This window comes from Balaenoptera borealis, assembly GCF_965194805.1.
Source record: "Balaenoptera borealis genome assembly, chromosome: 14".
In the NCBI taxonomy this organism is placed as follows: domain Eukaryota; kingdom Metazoa; phylum Chordata; class Mammalia; order Artiodactyla; family Balaenopteridae; genus Balaenoptera; species Balaenoptera borealis.
Genome location: NC_138875.1, coordinates 51,547,878 through 51,570,176, shown reverse-complemented (window position 1 = coordinate 51,570,176; position 22,299 = coordinate 51,547,878). Strand labels below are relative to the sequence as shown.

At 47.1% G+C, this 22,299-nt stretch overlaps 1 protein-coding gene across 2 annotated transcripts in view; it reads right to left on the bottom strand.

The window, feature by feature from the left end:
* NPC1 (NPC intracellular cholesterol transporter 1) overlaps positions 1–22,299 on the bottom strand; it is a 48,641-nt gene that overhangs the window by 2,266 nt on the left and 24,076 nt on the right. For both annotated transcript variants that reach the window (XM_082353491.1, XM_082353492.1), the window contains 17 exons: positions 21,891–21,964; positions 20,935–21,305; positions 19,259–19,485; positions 17,006–17,106; positions 14,698–14,800; positions 11,868–12,057; positions 10,831–11,013; positions 9,640–9,754; positions 7,655–7,782; positions 7,419–7,559; positions 6,125–6,214; positions 5,532–5,722; positions 5,100–5,215; positions 4,315–4,444; positions 2,122–2,322; positions 992–1,223; positions 121–234 (listed from right to left, as the gene is read on the bottom strand). In XM_082353491.1, coding sequence (XP_082209617.1) covers positions 121–234; positions 992–1,223; positions 2,122–2,322; positions 4,315–4,444; positions 5,100–5,215; positions 5,532–5,722; positions 6,125–6,214; positions 7,419–7,559; positions 7,655–7,782; positions 9,640–9,754; positions 10,831–11,013; positions 11,868–12,057; positions 14,698–14,800; positions 17,006–17,106; positions 19,259–19,485; positions 20,935–21,305; positions 21,891–21,964 — 2,707 coding nt within the window. The remainder of the gene's footprint in view (positions 1–120; positions 235–991; positions 1,224–2,121; positions 2,323–4,314; positions 4,445–5,099; positions 5,216–5,531; positions 5,723–6,124; positions 6,215–7,418; positions 7,560–7,654; positions 7,783–9,639; positions 9,755–10,830; positions 11,014–11,867; positions 12,058–14,697; positions 14,801–17,005; positions 17,107–19,258; positions 19,486–20,934; positions 21,306–21,890; positions 21,965–22,299) is intronic.

Sequence of the window (22,299 nt, the reverse complement as noted above, 5' to 3'; positions counted from 1 at the left end):
TACAAATTGGGCTTTCCCTACTTAATCTTAAAGTTCCTTCTCCTGAGAAACACTCAGTCACCAAGCTGGGTACTTCACAGTGAGGTATCTGCCCGAGTCATCTGCTCGGGCTGTACTTACAGAGCTGCCCATGTGGGAGAGCGCCTCTTCTGCCCGTTCCACGCGGCTTCCCTTCGTGCTCACCGTGAACGCTCTCGTGATATGGCTGCAGAACTCCACAGAGATGCCACAGCTCTGAAATAAAGTGCTTCCTTTACACCTGCCCTTCTCCAGTTAAAAACAGTAAAAGCAACCACCCCTTTCCCAGGATCTGTGGTTATCAGGGCACCTGGGAGATAAAGGAGCCTGGAGCACCCCCTCTAACTTACAAGACAAAGCTCCCATCACACCAACTTAAACTGTCCCAGGAAGCTTGTGGAACCCTCCAGGCACAGTTTCCTCCAGCAGATTTGCCTCTGTTAGGGGGAAGCAGCTGAAACCTCTCAAGGTCCCCCCAACCCCCAGCCAACCAGCACACTGTCATTTCTTTAGCTGGGCCTCACTACTGCTCCCCCTGAAGCCACGTTCCGTTCGTATCTGAAGAGCAGATGCACTGTGTCTGTTTTCTGTGAATACTTTCTCAAATGTGCACGTATTCAAGACTATTAAAAAGCACCTGGCAACCACATGGAAGGCAAAAGGTCTTGGTCAGAAAATTCCACTGAGAAGGGGCAGTTTTTCTAACTGAAAACTGAACGTCGTGCTGTCATCAGGCTACATACTTAGGCAAAACACCCTTCAGAATAATAATTTAAAGGCAGAATGCCTAAGCCAGACCGTGAGCTCACATTTCCGTTGCTATACGTACCACCCACGTCCAACTCCACCTGCCCCTGACCCCACCTGACCATGTGCGCCAAGAGCAGGAGCTGGCCTTGACCTCTCACCCCAAGAAACAATTCACAGCAGTGACATAAGGAGTGAGGGACAGACTGAGTGGACCAGGACTCACCATAACCAAGTTGACCAAAGAAACCGCATTCAAACTGATGCCCCAGAGCCACATGACACCGAACATGTTGACCAAGATCATAGCGATGGTGATGCACATGATCACCGCCGACCACAGCTCACAGCCCAGGAGAACCACCGTCACCAAAAAGATGGCGCCCAGGGACACGCCGAGGTTAAAGATAGTGTCGTCAATCATGGTCAGGTACTGTTCGTAGAAGACGTAGAACACACTGGAGAGGGGGAGAAGGTTCTATTACAGCTTGTTTTTGCTTCTGGAATCTTTACTCCTCATCCAGCCACAACTGCAAAACGGAAACTACCTTGAGAGAGATCCTCACATAAAACCTCCCTGTTTGTGCAAGACTCACCTCCAGCAGTTAAGCTGGACCTCCGACCACTGACACCCAAAGAAGGGCCTCCGAGATGTGTATTTTATATAAGGTTTTTGTTCATGTGCCCAATCCATTCTGCTTTATAGGCATTTATCTACAAAGAATATTCTGTGGTATTCTGGGAAAACAAGCCCTGGTCTATCCTGAGGGCTACCCCCAGCCAAACGGAGTCTTATGCAGGGCCTGAGAAGAAAATGTTTTTTTCGGCAAAGTTAACCAGCTCCTCTAAGGAGTCGGGACACCCACTCCAAGAACTCCTTCCACAGGAAAACAGGCTGTCCTCCTGCCAGGAACAGGTCCAGACTCCCTTCAATGAGATTACAGGGGTTGGGGGGAAAATCACTTGTTTCTCTTACTTTTCTATATTTTCCAAATTCAGTATTTCATAAAATATTTTCTTTATGAGGAAAAAAAAGAAAAACAATAAATGAAAAAAGAGAAACCTCCATAACGGCACTGTCCCCAGCGATCAGTTGCCGGGCCCTCTCTGTGAAGCTGCTCCCCGGGCGCCGCGCCCCCTGCCCCCCGCCTGTTTTGCAGGGTGTGAGCTCCAGCCCTGAGACCTCAGTAGGTGCTGCAGATTCTGGCCCAGGTGCCGTTTCCTGAGACAGGCTTCACCTGTGCTCAGGACGGAGCCGGGTTCAGAAGGAAAGCCAAGTGTCGGCCCCCCAGCAAGGGAACCCCAGGGTGTGGGCGCTTCCCCAGGACACCCTCATTTACAAAATCCACACGTTACCTGTATGGGAACACACGGTGATCACTTCCTTCCAGGCCCATGGTTCTGGTGATTCTGCTGGCGATGAGGCGGGCCTTTTCCATGGCGTCGATGAAGTCAGCGGAGGTCTTGAGTACCGTGTGGTAGGTCATGAAGTACGTGGCTCCGACGCCCGTGCCGTTGCCGAGGATGTTAACTGCTGCGCTGTAAGCGGCGTGTCCCCTGGAAGAAGACAGTGGTATCAAAGGCCACACCTCGTGCCGTACCTGCAGAATCTGAGCGTCAGGGCTGAGTGGTGTCACCTGACCCTGGGCTCAGGGATCAGACCAGCTGTCAATTTCAGGGACAGGGACGCCCCTGAAAAGGAATGATGAAGGTTTAGCTTTTCTTTCCCACTCTGGCTTTTCTTTGCGGCTTTGGTTTCTCTGACGCGAAGCTGCTACCGTTTCTGCAGCTGGCTCTGCTCACAGGCCAGTGTGCTTTTCTACAGAGTTTGCTCAGCAATGCTGTGTAACAGGAGGCGGGAACGGACAAGGGCCCTGGAGTCAGGCCGCCATGAGGTCGGCCTCGGCCCTGGAACCCTGGGCAGAATTACTGAATTTGGGCTGCAGTGTCATCTGCACAGGGTGTACCACCACCTACTCATGGGGCTGTGTGGTGAGTCAGCGAAACAGTGTCGGTGAGGTGCCTGGCACGATCCTGGCACACAGGAGGCTCCCTGTCTGTTGCCCTACGAGTTGAATTCATTCTGACTTCTTTTATGCAGCCGAGCATTCAGTCTGCCGGGAGACCAAGCTACAGGGTTCATTTCTTCTTTATTTTTAGGGACAGTCCTCCCATGGTACCTAGTCTAGGTCTTAAAACACAGACATGAGATGTATGACTGACGGGACTCTGGTCACATTATGTATTCTTATGAAGAACAGGGATGTCCAGCGTTTACCTAATGTACACCTGGACACTCACCTTCCTACCAAAACATCCAAATCCCCCCAACTCCAGACTTCAGTCATCTTTGCTATTTCTGGGCCAGAGATCCTGTTTCCACGGTAGCTGGCTGCCTGGCTAGGTGGGGGAGTGAGACAGCCCATAACCTCATGTACAGACAGGCTGGCAGGAAGCACAGTGGGGCTAAAAGAATCTAAACCTTCGGGGACTTCCCTGGTGGTGCAGTGGTTGAGAATCTGCCTGCCAATGCGGGGGACACGGGTTCGAGCCCTGGTCCGGGAAGATCCCACATGCCGTGGAGTAACTAAGCCCGTGAGCCACAACTACTGAAGCCTGCGTGCCTAAAGCCCATGCACCGCAACAAGAGAAACCACCGCAATGAGAGGCCCAAGCACCACAACGAAGAGTAGCCCCCCTTGCCGCAACTAGAGAAAGCCCGCACCCAGCAACAAAGACCCAATGCAGCCAAAAAAAAAAAAAAAAAAAAAAAGAATCTAAACCTTCATCCTGGGTGATGTCACCAGAGCAGAGCTGCAGTGCCCCATATGCCCCAGACACAACTGGACAGATGCTTTCACATCCTGAATCGCCCTCATCCCTCCCCACAATCTGCCCTGCCAGTGGTCTGCACAGGACTGTGTCCTTCATGCCGCCAGGAGGGGAGCATGAAACAAAATGCTCAGGCCAGGAGGGAATCGGGTCAGAATGAGGAGGAGTTTTGTTTGTGTTTTTTTTAAACATCTTTACTGGAGTATAATTGCTTTACAATTATAAAGTTAGTTTCTGCTGTATAACAAAGTGAATCAGCTATACGTTTACATATATCCCCATATCCCCTCCCTCTTGCGTCTCCCTCCCACCCTCCCTATCCCACCCCTCTAGTGGGACATAAAGCACCAAGCTGATCTCCCTGTGCTATGCGGCTGCTTCCCACTAGCTACCTCTTTTACATTTGGTAGTGTATATATGTCAATGCCACTCTCTCACTTCGTCCCAGCTTACCCTTCCCCCTCCCCGGGTCCTCAAGTCCATTCTCTACGTCTACGTCTTTATTCCTATCCTGCCCCTAAGTTCTCCAGAACCATTTTTTTTTTAAGATGAGTAGGAGTTTTCTTTAAAGGCGTTTTGGTTTCTCTGAGGGACAGGGTGGGGAGTGGCAGAGAAGAGGACCTTCCCGCCCACCATTCCCACCCCAGCCCTCCCCAGCTTCCCAGTGCAAGTTAAAGGGGAAGCGGGCACACAGCTGAATGGTTCAGTGTCACTTACCCTTTGCCACACTTGGGGTTCGGGTTATCGGAGAGGAACATGGGCAGGAACCTCATGAAGTCTGCGCCCTGAGGCCTCTGCTTGCCCTCTGGAGTCAGAGGCCGGCAGTGGACGCAGGCAGGGTCAACCACTGTGCAAACAGGTTGGGGGAGCCAAGGTGAGAAGGATGGGTCTCCAGATTAAAACATTTAAAAATAATGATAAAGAAGTGACAGGAATTCTTTTCCTGAATCCTTCTGTTTATCCAAAAGCTTCAAACACATGGTTTTCACAGTCTTATAAACTTGAGGTCCCATATGTATCTAACACAGGCTGTACAAATTTTCTTCCCCAAAGCAGGCTTCCTGCTCTAAGGACAACCTCAGTATGTTATTACCAGAGCCCAGGACGTCCATGTTTTTATCAAGAAAATCCTAGGACAGACTCAACACTTTTACAAAACCATACGGCAACAGTGATAAACAAAGAAAAGCACTCCCATGAGAAGCTATGGCCAGATACCAATCAAGAGAGACCATCAGCATTGTTGGGAAAAGATGACAAACCTGAAAACCAAAGTCCCCTGACCTGGGCCTTGTTCAGCCTGCAGCCCCGTGGGGGGCTGGAAAGGGGACAACAAGGTATCTCCAGAGTGAACAATGGAGGAAGGAGATGATGACAAGGGGAATGAGATGCAGCAATGGCAGACAAACAGGTGGACATAGAGGTGAAATGCAAATGATTTTTAAATTATAATGTTAAAGTTCTTCAGAAAAAAGGGAAAGATCTGGAAAAGGATCAAGTACCCGACGTGTTGCAGAACCGATCCGTGCTGTTGTAGACTCTACAGCAAGACGACTGTGGCTTGACCCAGTCAAAATAATCGTCAATCCAGGACGAGGGAGCAAAGCCTATCCGGGTACTAGAGAAAGGAGAGAAAGGGTTACTGATGCCCCCACAAGGAGGAAGTCTTCAGTTTCGGTCCTTTTCTTGAAATCCAAAACGTCCTTTTCTAGACCTTTTAATGCCACCCAGTCAGAAGACAAACCACATCAGTGCTTAATGGGAAAAGCTTCAGAATATGAGGTGGTAAATTTGCCCTTTAAAAGGTTTTGCTCAGGTAAAGCTAGATTCAACCCACATTTTGCAAGATAGATTTTCCAGGAAAAGCTATCTTTAGAGAGAGGTTTCAGGCCGAGGTCCCGGGCCAGGAGCCCGTCCGCGGCTGGGGTACTGACTAGTTGTCCAGCTGGGCGGCGGTGAAGATCTGCTGCACCAGCGAGTCGTTGTTGCAGCCCAGGCCCCCACACACCATGTTCTGCCCTTTCAGAGAAGCGTAGTCGTGCCCTCCCTCCACGACAAAGTACACGGGCGGGCCCGCGTGCAGGAAGCGATTGAGGGACTGGAAATAATCCGTCACGTAGGAGTCCTGAGAGAGAGAGCGGACAACAGGACACAGTGTGAATGTCCTGTGCAAGCGAGAGGGGGGCTCCCGGCCGAGACGCCTCGAGCCCAGGTTCCTGACTCCCTCCACAGCCAGTGCCCCCTCCCCACCCTGGGCCCAGGGGCTTTTCCAGTTGGTCCCACCATCAGGAGGACACCTCACGAGGTCAAGACCAGCTGCTCGCATTCTGCAGCCATGCCCAAGGCCTGTGAGCTCAGAAGGCCCAGGCCTCACGGGCAGAGCTCTGGCGAGGTTCCTGCAATGCGGGAGAGCCTACCAGCATCCGCGTTTAGAAGCGGACATCGGCTGAAACACCCGCGTGAGTATTTTGAAAAATGTATTCACCATGGGCTAAATGAGTTAGGATAAAAAAAGAAAGCGTCTTACATCTGGCATTGACAGAGACTGATCCAAGCCGATTTCTACTTTGTTCAGGACTGCGATACTGAATGACAGAACACCCACAAATACCGCTACCTGGAATGAGGAGTTACAGGGTTAGAGTTATCATGATTAAGAACGTAAATCATTTATTTATATTTATTTATGGCTGCCCTGGGTCTTAGCTGTGACATGCGGACTTCTTAGTTGTGGCATGCATGCAGGATTTAGCTCCCCGACCAGGGATTGAACCTAGGCCCCCTGCACTGAGTCCTACCCACTGGACCACCAGGGAACTCCCTAAATCAAATCTTAAACACACAAAACAGGACTTTTCTAAACGAAAAGCAAGTTTAAATGACACGCTAAGAAAACAAGGAGTCTGGGGCAGTAGCCGAGGTCACGGTCTCAAGAGTCAAGCCACCTGGGTTCAAATCCTGGCTCTGCCACTTACAAGCTGAGTGACCCTGGTGAAGTCACTTAACCTCTCTTAGCTTCTATTTCCTCCTCAATAAAACAGGAAAAATAAGACTTGTAACATCAGATAATTTGTGGATTAAATGAGAAAATTCTAGGGATAATCCAGAATTTAGCGTAGTACCCGGTTCTGAGCACAATACCAGATATTAAGTGTTCAATAAATGTTAGGTGTTACCATTACTTTTACTGGAATGAATTTACATTCTTTTAGTGGAGATGTGATAAGTTATAGCTGTTGGCTATATCCAGTGTGTAAACTGTACTACAAAATGCTCTTGCATGGTTGCTGGGGATGAGGGACAGTGCGGGGGAGGGAGGTGGGTGACACTGAAGGTGCAGGACGAGGGTGATGGAACAGATCTGTATCTTGGTGCTTACACGAATCTGCACATGTGATAAACTGACACAGAACTGGACACATACACTGTGCCAATGTCGAACTCTTGGTTTTGTTATTGAACTATGTAAGTATGTAAGACCTTGGGAGGAAACTGGCAAAGGGCAGCTGGGTCCTTCTCTGCGCTACCTCTGTGACTTTCTATGAATCTGTAATTATTTAAAAACAAACCAACCAACTTAAAACAGAAACTCTTGCTTATACTGCCTGCTAAAAATATTTTATATATTTGTACATATTTGCTTTTGCATTCTTGTGTGTGTGTGTGTGTGTGTGTGTGTATGTATATATATATATATATATATATATATATATATATACACACACACACACTTAACAGCTGTCAGAATCCTTCCCAAGCACTCTGATTTCTTAGAAGGCATGTGACAACTTTGGGGAGAAAAACCACAGACAGGCTCCTACCACAATGGGCCGCATCCAGTCCTTAAGCAGAAGTGGAGCATAGGCGTTTCTGAAGAAGTGAAATAAGCAGCTCTCCGAGGCCTGGATGCCTGCTCTGTCTGCCGCGTCCCCGACACAGCAGAGGATGTCCAGCCGGTTCTTCTGAGGGGAGGAAGAGGAACAGAGGTCACCCTCCAGCCACCTCATCTAGATTCTAGACTCAAATGAAACAGGCTGCACGCCCGATGACAACTTACCTCTTGCCGCTTAATGTCTAATCCCAAGAGACTCACAAAACAGGTAATCTGGAGGAGGAAGTCGATGAGGACCGCCATCCCCGCAAAGAGGGAGAAGGTGTGCACAGCTGGCATCACGGACAGGCCTCCTGCGGGGAGAAGGGGGCAGCCACGTCCTTCCCAGCTGAGGGCTCAGCAGGCCTCACCGGCACGTGCACGTGTGAACACGCGGCACCAGAGCAGGCCAATCCCACAAGAATCCCCCCAATCCTCCCACCCAAAGGCACTCTGCGCAGTCTGCGGGTGTCACACCAGAACCACCTGGGGAGGTTAAAATGCACGTTCCAGGGACCGGGCCCCATCCTACTTTATCAAGACGATGGGAATTCAACCCCAATTCTACTGTTCAGAATTCTATGATTCCAACTCTATAATTTAACAAGATCTCCAAGCAAATGCATGCACTTTCACATTTGAGATCCATTAACACAGGCCATTTCTTACAGTACCTGCTACGCTTCAGTCCACAAGAGGGATGGTATTTCCCATCTGCTATTATATCATCCAATCAGTCTCTCGGTTAAGTTACAAATGAGGATGCTCCAAGCGTCCTCCAGGCTAAGACTCAGAAGCTGAAAACTGGCTGCCCATGGGCCAGATATATATAAACCCACTTTAGAATTTAAAAACAGTTTTTAAAAATAAGTAGCCAATATTTAACAATGAGATTCACAGTGTCGCTTGAGGGAAAAAAAATTTAGATTCACAGCGTCGCTTGAGAAAAAAATTGGACCTGGCAGCACTGGGCCAGCAACACGTAACTGCCTCTTGCAGGTGGGACCCCAGAATCTGGTGCCACGGTCCCTGCTGCTCCTCCTGTCCCCCCAAAGTCACCCCAACCTTAAGGCCCAGGGTCAGCTGCTATCACCAACACACTTGCACTGGTTTTTTTTATAACAGAAAAAGGGGAAGTAACTGTTTTGCATCTGTATCCATCAAAAGAAACCACAAGGGCTGCAAGTTTGTTCCACAGTGCACTGCTTCGTGGAAATGGGGGATGATATATGCTAATGACGTGTCTGTGTCCAAAGACCACACCTACGATGTCCCTCCCATGGCCCCTTGTAAGAGGACCTGGTGGCCCCTGCAGGCATTTCCATTGGGACCCACAGATCGTGTGTCTTCCCTGGACTTACTGGGCGATTCTAATCAGCGTCCTCTGCAGAGGATGTGATCAGTTTTCTCTTACTACATGCCAGACATGGGGGTGGGGAGTGCCCTGCTAGTTAAGACTACCGATTTCTCCACATGAAAGAATACACAAGTGCTGGGTTTTGTGCCAGCTTATTCTGGCTCCTTGTATCGAGGGAAGATTAAAGAACTTCTGCTCATTGACGAGGCTGCTTCCCAGTGAACTGTGTGTGCAGAGGTGGGGAGACTGCCTTTCGGAACAGTGGCAAACACCTTGCGAGCTAACGCCTGTGATTTTGGAGTTGCTGCCGAGAGTGCTGTGTCGGGAAGGACTCTGTGGCCGTCCTTCAAGAGCGCTATTTTCAAACCCCAGCACTCGCCATGGGTGCCCTAAAGGGGGAGGGGCAGGAGTCCTAGGTATCTGATCCCCAACATCAACACCGTCCTGAAACAATGTGAGAAAGAAGGCACTTGCTGGAAATTCCCTGGTGGTCCAGTGGTTAGGACGCCGTGTTTCCACTGCGGGGGGCACAGGTCGGGGCGGGGGGCCGATCCCTGGTGGGGGAACTAGGATCCTGCATGCCGCGTGGTGTGGCCAAAATTTTAAGAAATTAAAAATTAAAAATAAATAAATAATGTAGTTAAAAAAAAGACACTTGCTAATGACACCCGAGATACCGCCACCAATTTTTCTCGTGGTCCACTCTGATACTTTCCAATCACAGAATAAAACTTAAAAAAGAATGCAAAGGGTCATATACTGATACACCCAGGCTCAGCAAACCTCAGGGTTGGCAGATTCAAAGAGTAATTACCTAAGAAAAATGCTACCGTCTCTGAAAAGGACGACAGGAAAATACTTGGAGCCACTTCTCCCAGCACCCGGCCCACCTGCTGGTCCAGCGTCTCCCCTTGGAGACGTTCATCTCTCTTAAAAATAAAAAAAAAAGTTAAACATGCGACATTAAAGTTTCTCAATTACAACGCCACCTCTTTGCTTCTTTGGTGCCTTGTGTTAAGCTGATGGTAAAAAATAATGATTAGTAGCATCTACTTGTTGTTTGTAAACTTTATACAATAAAGTGGTGAGGACCCCAAACTTCTCATGTTGATTCATTCGGGATATTTCTGAAGCCCGGAGCCAGGTAACAGGTGAGAATCTAAAGGAAGGATTGAATCAAATTATCAGGAAAATACATGCAATGCAGGCTGCAGGTGGCTGGACTTTTAAATAACACTCCTGCATGCCACTGGGTCTCTGCCCAGGTAAGCGCTACAGGACAAGGGACCCTGGGAGAACCAACGGATTGACGTCATTTTTTACATCAGTGGGTCCTGTGTCGACCTTTTGCCTTTTAGTGGCACCTCTGACAAATCCCTCATTCTTCTACACTATATTGAGAATCATTTTCTAAATTTATTTATTTATTTATGGCTGTGTTGGGTTTTCGTTTCTGTGCGTGGGCTTTCTCTAGTTGCGGCGAGCGGGGGCTACTCTTCATCGTGGTGCGCGGGCTTCTCATTGGCCTGGCTTCTCTTGTTGCGGAGCACAGGCTCTAGACACACAGGCTCAGTAGTTGTGCCTCACGGGCTTAGTTGCTCCATGGCATGTGGGATCTTCCCAGACCAGGGCTTGAACCCATGTCCCCTGCATTGGCAGGCAGATTCTTAACCACTGCGCCACCAGGGAAGCCTGAGAATCATTTTAATAGCTGTTGTGCCCAAAATATTTTCCACAAGCGTGGAAAATAGCCCTTTTTTGCACACATGTTGCACATATTTTAAAACCAAATTCTCACTTTATATCTATGCCACCAACCAAAGAGAATGTTGGTCTCAATCTTCTTGGTCTCAAAATGTCCAGAACAAGTCACAGGCACCAATAAGCAACACAGAGGAACGGAAACGAAGTCTCCACGTGTCACACTCAAATACTCTGCATGGCGCTGAACAGCCGTATGTGGAGCCTGGTACTCGGTCAGACTCTGTGAGACTCTGAAACGCACCTGGTAGGTCTGGACCAGAATGAAGATGTTGTCCACTCCCACAGCCAGCACCAGGAACGGGATGACTTCTATCACAATGAGGGTGAAGGGGATCCCAATGTAGCTGAAGATGCCCAAGGAGCACGCCACTGAGCTCAGCACGATCAGGATGCCCGCGATGCCCAGGGAGATTTTCGAATCCACCTGGAGACGCCACAGAGACATAAATCCTCATTTAGGGTGCTTTTTGTCCTGTTCCTAAAAGGTCTTCATTTTCACCTCTTTACCTGGATATTGCCCATCTAGATTTAAAAGTACAGTTCCTGGTTTGAGAGAAGATATGAAAAGGTGTCTAGGTCTTCCCTAGCAACATATATATACATATTTTTTCAAATGTCTCCTGCCAACATACAATGCATTTATTTATTTATTTTTTTATATATATGCTAGGTATTTTTTTTTTAATTTTTTAATTTATTTATGGCTGTGTTGGGTCTTCGTTTCTGCGCGAGGGCCCCCTCCAGTTGCGGCAAGCGGGGGCCACTCCTCATCGCGGTGCGCGGGCCTCTCACTATCGCGGCCTCTCCCGCCGTGGAGCACAGGCTCCAGACGCGTAGGCTCAGTAATTGTGGCTCACGGGCCCATCTGCTCCGCAGCATGTGGGATCCTCCCAGACCAGGGCTCGAACCCGTGTCCCCTGCATTGGCAGGCAGATTCTCAACCACTGCGCCACCAGGGAAGCCCCCTAGCAACATATTTTATCAGCCTACATTCTTAGGTGATGGCAAGTTAGAAAAAAAACTGGATTATGTGAAATAAACTTTAAGTTGAAGATAAGAAATTGGAACTGAAGAAAACAGATGCAGGAAGCAGAAAATGTGACAAACAAGTAAAACACAGGACAATTTAAGGCAGTTTTGAATATAATGAATTAGGATTAAGCGGAGGCAAAAACATGCCATCACGCTGTGTACTGCCATTTCCCTCTAACACACACACACACACACACACACACATACACACACACATGCACACACACACCTACACACCCCACTTACCAGAAACCTGCTACAGCTTTTGATATGCCCCAAGGCTATGGAAATATATAAAAACATGATGCCATAGCTGATTAGAATAGTGAAGATATCACTGTTACTTTCACGATCTAGTTCATCTTCAATACTTCGTTCAGCCTTAAAAGAAATGGTCAGATTTGGATTCTTGTAGTTTTTCACAAAATTAATAAACCTAAAAGGGTAAGCAAAATTTTGTATTTTTAGTTAAAACTTAGTGACAACTAAGTAAGGAACTTCTTCGTAACTTCTACGACACAAAAGCCACACTTAACCCTTATACCTCATTAGGACCTTCTACACTGGCAAGTAGAAGGTAGGACACTTCCAGATTATGAAGTTCCAGACATGCTGAGTTTTCCAGTATTTAAAACAGGTTTAGAACAAGTTTAAAAACTGCTTCATGGTCTCACTTCTTTTTTTACTAAAAAAGATTTCTAAATGAAGTATATTATACTACAGACATATGCTCATGGAACAAAAATTTTAAAAGTTGATCTACAGATTCAATGCAATCCCTATCAGAATCCCAGCTGCCTTCTTTGTAGAAAGACAAGCTGTTCTAAAATTCACATGGAATTGCAAGGGGCCCAGAATAGCCCAAATCTTCTTTTTCAAGAAGAACAAAGTAGGAAGATTCACACTTCCCAATTTCAAACTTACTACAAACCAAGAGTAATCAAGACAGTGTGGTTACCAGCACAAGGCAAGGACAGGCATACAGATCAAAGGATCAGAACTAAGAGTCCAGAAATATGCCATGTATCTGTCTTCACCTAATTTTCAATAAAGGTGGCAAGACTATTAATGGGGGAAAGAATATCTTTTCAACAAATGGTCTGGGGCAACTGGATAGCCATATACAAATAAATGCAGTTGGACCCTTACCTCACACCATGTATAAAGATTAACTCAATGGATAAAAGACCTTTCAAATGTAAGAGCTAAAACTATAAAACTCTCAGAAGAACACAAAGGGGTAAATTTCCAGGTCCTTGGGTTAGGCAATGGTTTCTTGGCTATGACACCAGAAGTATGAATAACAAAAGAGAAGATAGATAAATTGGACTTTACCAAAATTAAAAACTTCTGTGTTTCAGAGGATACCATCAAGAAAGGCAAAAACACAGACTGGAGAATGGGAGAAAATATTTGGAAATCATACATCTGATAAGGGACTTGTAGAATATATAGCAATTCTTATAGTTCGATAATAAAAATACAAATAACCCAGTCAAAAAATGGGCAAAGGATACGAATAAACATTTTTCCAAAAAAGTTATACAGATCGGTGCATGAAAAGATGCTCAAATTCATTAGTCATCACGGAAATGCAAATCAAAACTGCAATGAGGGAATTCCCTAGTGGTCCAGTGCTTAGGACGTGGTGCTTTCACTGCCGTGGCCCAGTTCAAGCCCTGGTTGGGGAACTAAGATCCCGCAAGCTGTGCAGTGTGGCCGAAAAAACAAAACAAAAAAACTGCAATGAGATACCACTTCATACCCACTAGGATAGCTGGAATCAAAAAGTCAAATAATAACAAGTGTTGGCGAGGTGTGGAGAATCTGAAACCTCCATACACTGCTGGTGGGAATGTAAAATGGTGCAGTCACTTTTTTTTTTTTGGCTGTGCCACACAGCATGTGGGATCTTAGTTCCCCAACCTGTGGAAGCAAAGCCTTAACCACTGGACCACCAGGAAAGTCCCATCGGTGCAGTCGCTTTGGAAAAAAGTCTGCCAGTTCCTCAGAGTTGCCGTATGACCCAGCAATTCTACTCCTAGATATATACCAACCAAGAGAAATGAAAACATGTTCACACAAAAACTTGTATATGAATGTTTGTAGTATTATTCCTTATAGTCGAAAGGTAGAAACAGCTCAAATGTTCATCAACTGATGAATGGATAAACAAAATGTGGTATATCCATAGGATGGGATATTCTTCAGCCATAAAAAGGAATCAAGTACTGACACATGCTACAACTCGGATGAACCTTGAAAACATTATTCTAACTGAAAGAAGCCAGACCCAAAAGTCCACGTACATGATTCCATTCATATAAAAGTCTGGAATAGGAGAATCTAGAGACAGAGAGTAGATTGGTGGCTGTGTAGGGCTGGGTGTTAGGAGGGTGACCACTAAAGGAGATGGGATTTCTTTCTGTGGTAAAGAAAATGTTCTAAAATTGACCATGGTGATGTTTGCACACAACTGTGAATATACTAAAAGCTACTGAACTGTATGTACACTTTAAATGGGTGAACTGTATGGTATATGAATTATATCCCAACAAAGCTGTTGAGTCCGTCCTCCTCGGTCCCCTCTTCCCATTCTCTAGAGGTTACACCACAGCTAACCGGTTCCCAGGTCATTTGTTTGATACCTTTTCTAGGCATGGATGGCATGCATAGCGTATATTTGTCCAAACACGCTGACTGCAGTTTTTATTTACTATCTTGAACCATTTATTTATCTCACCATCTTTAATGACGAAATAATATTCTACTGTACTTCTCCCTACTAATATACACTCAGCTTGCTCCCAGGTTTTGCTGTTAGAATATAATGCAAGGAACATTTCTGCATAGATACTTTTGCATTCTTGTTGCAGGGATATGTATTAAAAGAATGTTTATAGGTAAATTTATTTATAGATTTTTTTTTTCATAGCACCACCAGTACCAAGTGAAAAAAATGGCATAACTTAGATCTACTGTTGGTTAATTTAGTTGAACTGAGTGTAAATGCTTTCTGCTATGGTCCACCTTCCCACAGAAAGAACAGCTTGTTTAGATCCCGTGAGCAACTCACTCTTTTTCCCAGGCCTGGGCCCTCTGGAGCTTCTCTGTATCGTTACAGTAATTATTGACAGGAAAGGTAATCACCAGGGCTGTGGCGTTATTGTAGTTTTGATCTAGAAAGGAAAAAGGTGACATCAAAAAGCAGATTACAAGCGTGCAGAAAACTAGGTCAATACGAGGGGATAATCACAAGCCAGTTAGGTGCCTGGTTTCTCATGGGGCTGAAGCCTATACACACCTGAGCTCGAGGAACACAACAGGAGATCTGGTGCCTGTGTAGTTCAGCTAGTGAAGAAAAAGGACCGTCGTGTGGAAGTAGGCACAGCTGTCATTCGTATCATCATTACTACACGGCACGTGCATGGTGACAATTTCAAACAGAGCGGAAAGGTGTTCAGGGAAAAGCCTCTCTCCTCCCTCAGTCCCCGCCTGTGTCTCAGCTCTCCTCCCCACACCATGGCGCTGTGACTCCTTCCAGCCACGGTCCACGTGCATAAGCACAGTCTCCCCTTCCCTCCTTGTTTACACAAGCAGTGACACACTCTTCTGCAAATGCTGCTTTTAAAGTCATATCCTGAGAATGCTCTGTTTTAGTACACAGAGAGCGTCCTTATTCTTTTTTCTGCTGTATGATATTTCATAGTATAATTTAACCAATCTCCAGTTGATGGCTATCTTTGCAAATTTTTCTGGTATTATATACAGAATTACTACAAAGAATAACCTGATATTTCCAAGATGTAAAATGTAATTCGTAGAATCAATTCTTATAAGTACAATCACAGAATCGAAAAATATGTGCATTTCTAATTTTGATAGATTCCCCCCAACTGCCCTCCAAAGAGGCCATCCTGTTTTTCATTTCTTTCTTCAACAAAATATTTACTGAGACCTACTTTGTGCCAGACATTATCTTAGAGACTATGGATACATCAGTGAGCAAAGGAGATAAAAATCTCGGTCTTCCTGGAGCTTATATTCTAGTAACCATTTATACTTCCACCAACAATGTGGTTTCCCCACATTCATCCACAAAAGATTTTATCAAACACTTAGATCTTTGCTAATCTCATATGTAAAAGATTGAAGTGAGAGGCATTTCACTAATTTGGAGTGAGGTTCAGCATTTTCCCCATATAACTGAAAGCCACTTGTATTTCTTCTTTTGCTAACACTCATATGGCTCTGCCCACTTTTCTTTTGGGTGGCTGACCTCTCCTCTTTTCCCCAAGAGCTCTCCACATATTAAGGAAATGCTGTCTGTTATGTATACTAACTTCTTTTTTTTCTCCAGTTTGCTGTTTGTTTGTTTTTTAAACTTTATGTTTGCTCTCTACACAGGAATTTTAAATTCTCATGCAGTCAAATTCATCAGTGTTTCCTTCTGTGGCTTCTGCATTGTGTGTCCTGCTTAGAAATGCCTTCTCCATTTAAAAATTATTTTAAAAAATTCATCCTGCATTCTCTTCTAGTACTTTAGTAGTTTCACTTCTTATATTGTAATCTTTGTTCCATCGGAATTTACTCTGGTGGAAGGAATAAGGTAGAGAACAAATTTAATTTCGATGGCTGTGGCGACCCAGCTGGTGACACCATCTTTTCCCCACTGATTGGAAACCACATTGTGTTACATAAGGCAGAGTAAAACTTAAATACAGCTCACAACTTCTCCCTTCCCACTAGATGAGGAGAAGAACATCTGGCTTCTTCATTAGGCCGGAGAAAAACCTGTTAGGCTGCCTGTAATTAGGCTTCAGATGCCAAAGCTGTCACATGATTCATTACCCCATCATACCTAATATAATCTGCTCCAAGGTGCTGCAGGAACCAGCAAAGAGCAAACCAACTGCCTCTCCCACTATAAAAGTGTTTGAATTCTTAGCCAACTGGTTTAGAAGGAAAAAAATCTATCCACTTTGTTTCTTTTCCCCCATCTCACATATTATCTCTCCCCCATTACAGATGTTCTTAACCAGAGGGCTACAGACTCCGCAGGGGCTCTCTCAACGAGTTTCAAGGGTTCCATGAACTCCCTGAAACTGAGCAATGTATTACGTGGATGTACACAATGGCATTACTCTGGGAAAACGTCCTTAGCTGTCGACAGCTTTCCCAAGAGTAACCTAAAAATGGCTAACACCACTTCCTTCAGATGCACAATAAAACCCAAAGCCAAAGGAGATATTATATTTGGGACCCAATATACTGGGTAAATAATAAGAGTGCTCGATTGATGAAATCTTCGTAATTACCACTTGACTGTTAATGACAGAACCAAGACTACTTTATCTAGCAGGAAAAGTAAAAGCTTCTCTCACCATCATAGCCTCCTAACACAAGCCACGGGAACACTGGTCCACCAAAGGTCCCCAGGCAAGGATCGTGCAGCAAACTGGTGTCATTCAGGGAGGCGGGAGCCCTGCCAAGAAGTCAGAAAACAACACCCAATTAGAACAACCTTAAGACGTCACTGAGACCTAAACGTTTACACAGCAGTCATGAGGCGGATTAAGAATGTGGGCCTGAGGTTGGTTCCTTGGATGAATAATAACAGTTCAGTAGTTGCTTTTGGGGCTAGAAAGGAAGAGGGAAGCAGTGGAAAAAAGGGGTAGGCGCCATGCTAATAAGCAGTTTGGATTTTTATCCTGTAGGCACTGGGGAACAATCAGATTTGGGGAAAAGGGAGGTCATGAGCTGTTTGACAAAGATAACTCGGGTGGCAAAGCGGAAGGAGGTCTGGAAGTAGGAAAGAAAGAAGCAGGGAGACCAGGCCGGGGACGCCAGCAGTGCAGGACAGACAGACAGACAACCGGTGACAGGGAACCAGCATTTTAGCACAGAAGTCAGGCGGACTCTGGGCACACGTGAAGGTCCTCGTATATAATGTGAACCACCGCCCTTCAGCGCCGAGGGACAAGGGACGGGCTCAGGTCCTGGAGGTCAGGTCACTGCTGGGGGCGAACAGCAGGGCCGCGGGGCTGCACAGAAGCTGCGTCCTGTCAGCCCACACACGTGGGGCTCTGCCGCCACACTGCGGGCTTGAGGGCTCACGCTGGGGTTAAAACCCACAAGAGTTACGTGAGGAAGAGTCCGGGCATCCCGTAAGCGGTAGGCGTTGATGCCATCATGTGATGCAGGGGAAGCAGGAGGTCTGTGCGTGGTTCTGGGCCAGCCGGGCTCCTGCAGGGCCTGCGTGCCCCCAGGGGGAATAGCCCAGGGAAAGGTGGAGGGCGAGGAGGGAGCTGAGAGCTGGGGACGCACAAGCGGAACCACAGACAACACACACCCCTGCCGCGCAGGAGAGGAGCTGCTCACGGTGGTGTTTCCACACCTGTGTGAACCACGCTCCCCTCGGGCAAAACAGAGAGAAAATAACATTTTTCTTTAAATATTAAAGTTAAATAATACTGAACCTTTTTTTCCAATTGCCCGTGGCTGCCCTGTACCACCTGTCCTTCGGAGAACACGGCTTTGGGTACATGGGCTACACTTATTGTTTCACGGGCTTGTGTTTATAGATGTGACATCCTGAAGAGAGTAAACACAGCCCAACCACCTAGAGTCAGTCATATTCCAGTAACAAAAACAGATGGAACCTAAGGTCACCAAACCAGGCCAGAAGCCAGAGCAGTTGGCTGTCAAGATGTGGTTAATTGAGCAGCACGTTCCAAGGTGACAAGGAATAATTTCTCTGCTTCCATAATGAAGAAACAGCCACAGTGGTGGGCCGATTGGCTGAACAACTGTCTCTGGGCCAGATCAGGCCAAGGTACATGGCATCAGGGACGGCAGACGCAAGCCGCAAGCCGCTCCTCCTGCCGCGGGACAGGCCTAAAGATCACCTCACAGGTCACCAAGCACGGTTTCTCTGTGTCTAATTCAAACCATACACGCACCCTGCCCAGCCAGTCGAGCCTCCGAGGGGAAGCAGCTTCAGTGCCCTCCGATCTAACTGCACTCTAATCCAGCCCCCGCTCCTCGAGGGGATGCTGCACGTTTTAAAAACTCAGTATCATGAAATAAATTTATATTTGAAAGACAAGAAAAAGCACTCCAGGCTTCTATTTTTGCACTATTTAACCAGCTCAGGAATGCCTGGGGCGGTGTGGTAGATGCAACTATGTGTTATCAATCCAGGCGGGAGTCAGGGGCTGAGCGGAACCTGCCGTTCCTCAATGACACACCACGAACGCCCCGCCCCAGGGCCTTTGAACCTGCTGCCCGTCTACGTGGAACACTCCCCCCACCCCCCAACCCCAACTCTCCCAGGCCTCCGTCTTCCCTTCTGCTGAGCAGGTCTCCGCTGCACCGAGAGCGGCATACCCCCTACACTCCCCGCCCTCACCCAGCTTCCTTTCCCCACGGCATCGCCTCGACCTGGCACCATCTCAACCCGGCGTCAGGGCCAGCGGCTACTGTTCACCCTCTGCCTCCCTTCATTAGAACGAAGGCTTCGCCGGGAGGATCCAGCCGTTTATCCCTGCTGGGGCTCCAGTACCTACAACGGCATGTGGTCACAGCAGGGGCTCCAATGTTGGAGGAATGAAGGAAGGACTGTCCCCGCCACGTACCTAACGCAGTACAGGAAGTGTGTGTGGTAATCCGCGTACACAAAGAAGTAGTCTCCTACTTTGTGGTCCAGCACGGAATGGCTGTTCTGGAAGTAATTTAACACGCTCATGATGGTGCAGTGCTTGTTATATGGTGAGAGGGGGGCCAAGCAGATGTCCTGGAGTGTCACAGTCTCGTTGTTGTAAGATGCAGTGATGTTCTCGATGGCTGTTTGTAAGTCAAGAACCTGAAGGATGATTTTTAAAATAAACAAACCCAGAAATGTTATCAGTTTTCCCTCAGAGGTTGACTAACCATTATCACCTGGAGGGGTCAGAAGGTTAAAGAGTATTTGGGGAAAATCCTTCCTAAGACAGGGAAGGCTGAGACACACGATGGTAAAAAAAAAGAAAAAAAAAATTTTTTTTTTTTAAACGTATTTTTGGTGACTTCCCTGGCGGTCCAGTGGGTAAGACTTCACTTTCCAATGCAGGGGGTGAGGGTTCAATCCCTGGTTGGGGAGCTAAGATCCCACATGCCTCACAGCCAAAAAACCAAAACAAAACAGAAGCAATACTGTAACAAATTCAATAAAGACTTTAAAAATGGTCCACGTCAAAAAAAAAAACAATTAAAACAAACAAACAAACAAACATATTTTTGCTGAGGAACAGCAAACTGGGATGGAGACCCCACCTAGAGGCACCCAGAGAGAGGAGGGGGCACCATGACAGGTCAGATCCCAGCGCAGGACACACGAACATCTGCCCTCCCACCCTTCTCCACAGGGACCCACGAGGCCACAGAGGGGAGCCTGGGGTCATCTGCCTGATCTTCCTGACACTCCCTGCCCTCACCAACAAATACCACCTTGCTCCATACTACGGTTATTTATGTATATTCTCGTACTTTCTAATAGACAATATATTCCAGGAGGTAAATGACAACATTTGCACCTTTTGCAACAAGCTGGGAAAAAGCAACAGACAGTCATTGGGTGGAAAAAAGATCCTACTAAAGTCTTGAGACTATTTTGATGTTTTTTCAAGCTATCAAGACTTTCTGTAGGGCAAGAGCAATGTTTAAAGGAAAAACCATGCAACTGTGCAACTGTTCATTAAAAAATAAGTGGATGCAGTTTATTTACAGATAAGCGTGATAAGGGAGAACGGGCAGGTTTAAAAGCCTTTGTAAGAGCACGGGATGGATCTCATTCCAAATGCACCTCCCACCAAATGCAGGCAGGGAGCCCACATTCAGGCAACACTAAGTTCATTCCTGCAGGTGGGACCAGCAGTGATCCAGCAGCTCCTTCCTAGGTCCCCAGGACAGCATAAGAGGCTTTTTATCCCTTTGGGTCCTGGTGTATTACTTTTTAATTATCACGGGAAAAAAAAATCCATAAGTTCCTAAGGTGAATTATAAATATATTCTGTTTCAAAAGAGAAGCGCTCATCTCAATTTCAAGCAAGACCTACTGTATGAAATAAATACCAAAGCGGTCTACAGTAAATTTGTCATTAAATTCAACAGCTATCACTTTTTTGAAAAGTAGGTGAAAAGCGCCTTTACTTTTATCATTAAGGTTTACAAGATAAACCACCACACTCAGCCCCAAACCCACATCAAGTAAACTGCTCAAAAACTGACAAAGTGCCATGTCCCCCGGAATTGATTTCTGCAAAGAGCAGATTACCTGGTGCAAAATGTCTAGGGCAAGTGGAGGCCCAAAGGGCACATCGGCTCCAGCGGGGACGGGACTGTACGTGTGTGGCTGTGTGAGGGGGGCTTGGATGATAAGCTGCTCGGTGCGGAAGAAAGGTCCGAAGTGTGTGTCGAAGTACTCCTTCTCCTGGCGCGCCTGGCTGCCGGGCGCAGACCACAGGTCCACCGGGTCTGTCGTGACCTGCACAAACACCAGGCCCGAAGAACAGGCGGCGATGAAGGCCACGGAGAAGAACACGATGCAGCCGGGGTGTCGGACGCAGAACGAGCCCCACTGTGAGAAGAGCCGCTGTAGACGGGCCTCGAAGGTGGCACCCAGAGAGTCACAGCAGGACGGCCCCCCTGGGAGAGCGGGAGAGGAAGAGAGGGTGGAGGTTAAGAGCCAAGCCATTCCTGAAAGTCGGAACGGGGAGCGCATCAGCTACAACTGCCCATAGTGGGACTCGCGCCCACACAGGACACACCAGGACGTGCACAGGACGATCCCCACCGCCCCCCCCCCCACCCCAGCTACTTGTCTGCTCTGGAAGCAGCCCTGCTCACCTGCCCACACCTATCCCCACCCCTAGAGGAATGGTGCTCACACACAAGCCTCGGAAAAGCAAAGTGCTCTCAGCACTCTGTCCAGAGCAGTTCCCTCCAACCTTTCCTGCTACCCCGGCTCTCAGCCCGCTACGCTGGTGCCTCCACAGCTCTCATCCCAGGCCAGGATCATTCTACTGCTATTATTAACTGCGTGGCTCTGATCTGCCACCCTGACCAGGTTGTTAGTGCCACAAAGGCAAGGACCCTGTCTCCATCACAGCCGTGTCCTTGGCACGAGCCCAGGGCCTCTCCTGGAACAGGCATATCAACGTTTGTTAAGGAAATGAACACTCTTGTGCCAACATGGTCCCAACCCTTTTAGTTAAGTACCAACGTGCCTACCTTTGTCACTGGCATTTACAGAGAAAGCAATATTGCCATCAATGGGGGTGTACTCGGAGACAAAATACCGTTTTCTGGAAAATAAAAGCATGCAAGTTGTGTTCGTGGACCTCGGCACAGTGAGGCTGTTCTTCTGATATTCCCACACGAGCTTCCCCGTTGAAAGCTCACTTCCTCATCCTGTTTGCTTCCTCCCTAATTGGTGCCTGCCTTCCCTTAAGTTCTCTTGCTCTGGGTCTCTCCGCTCGTCAGTCTCAGGGGAAAATTTATGAGAGTATTAAAAAAACAAATTAATAAAGGATAATGTCACCTTGTAGCCCTCATTTACATTTAAAAGTTTTAGCTTCTTTAAAAACACAGTAAACACTATATTGCAGGAGCAATGAGCGCATCTAGTGCCTAGATCTTG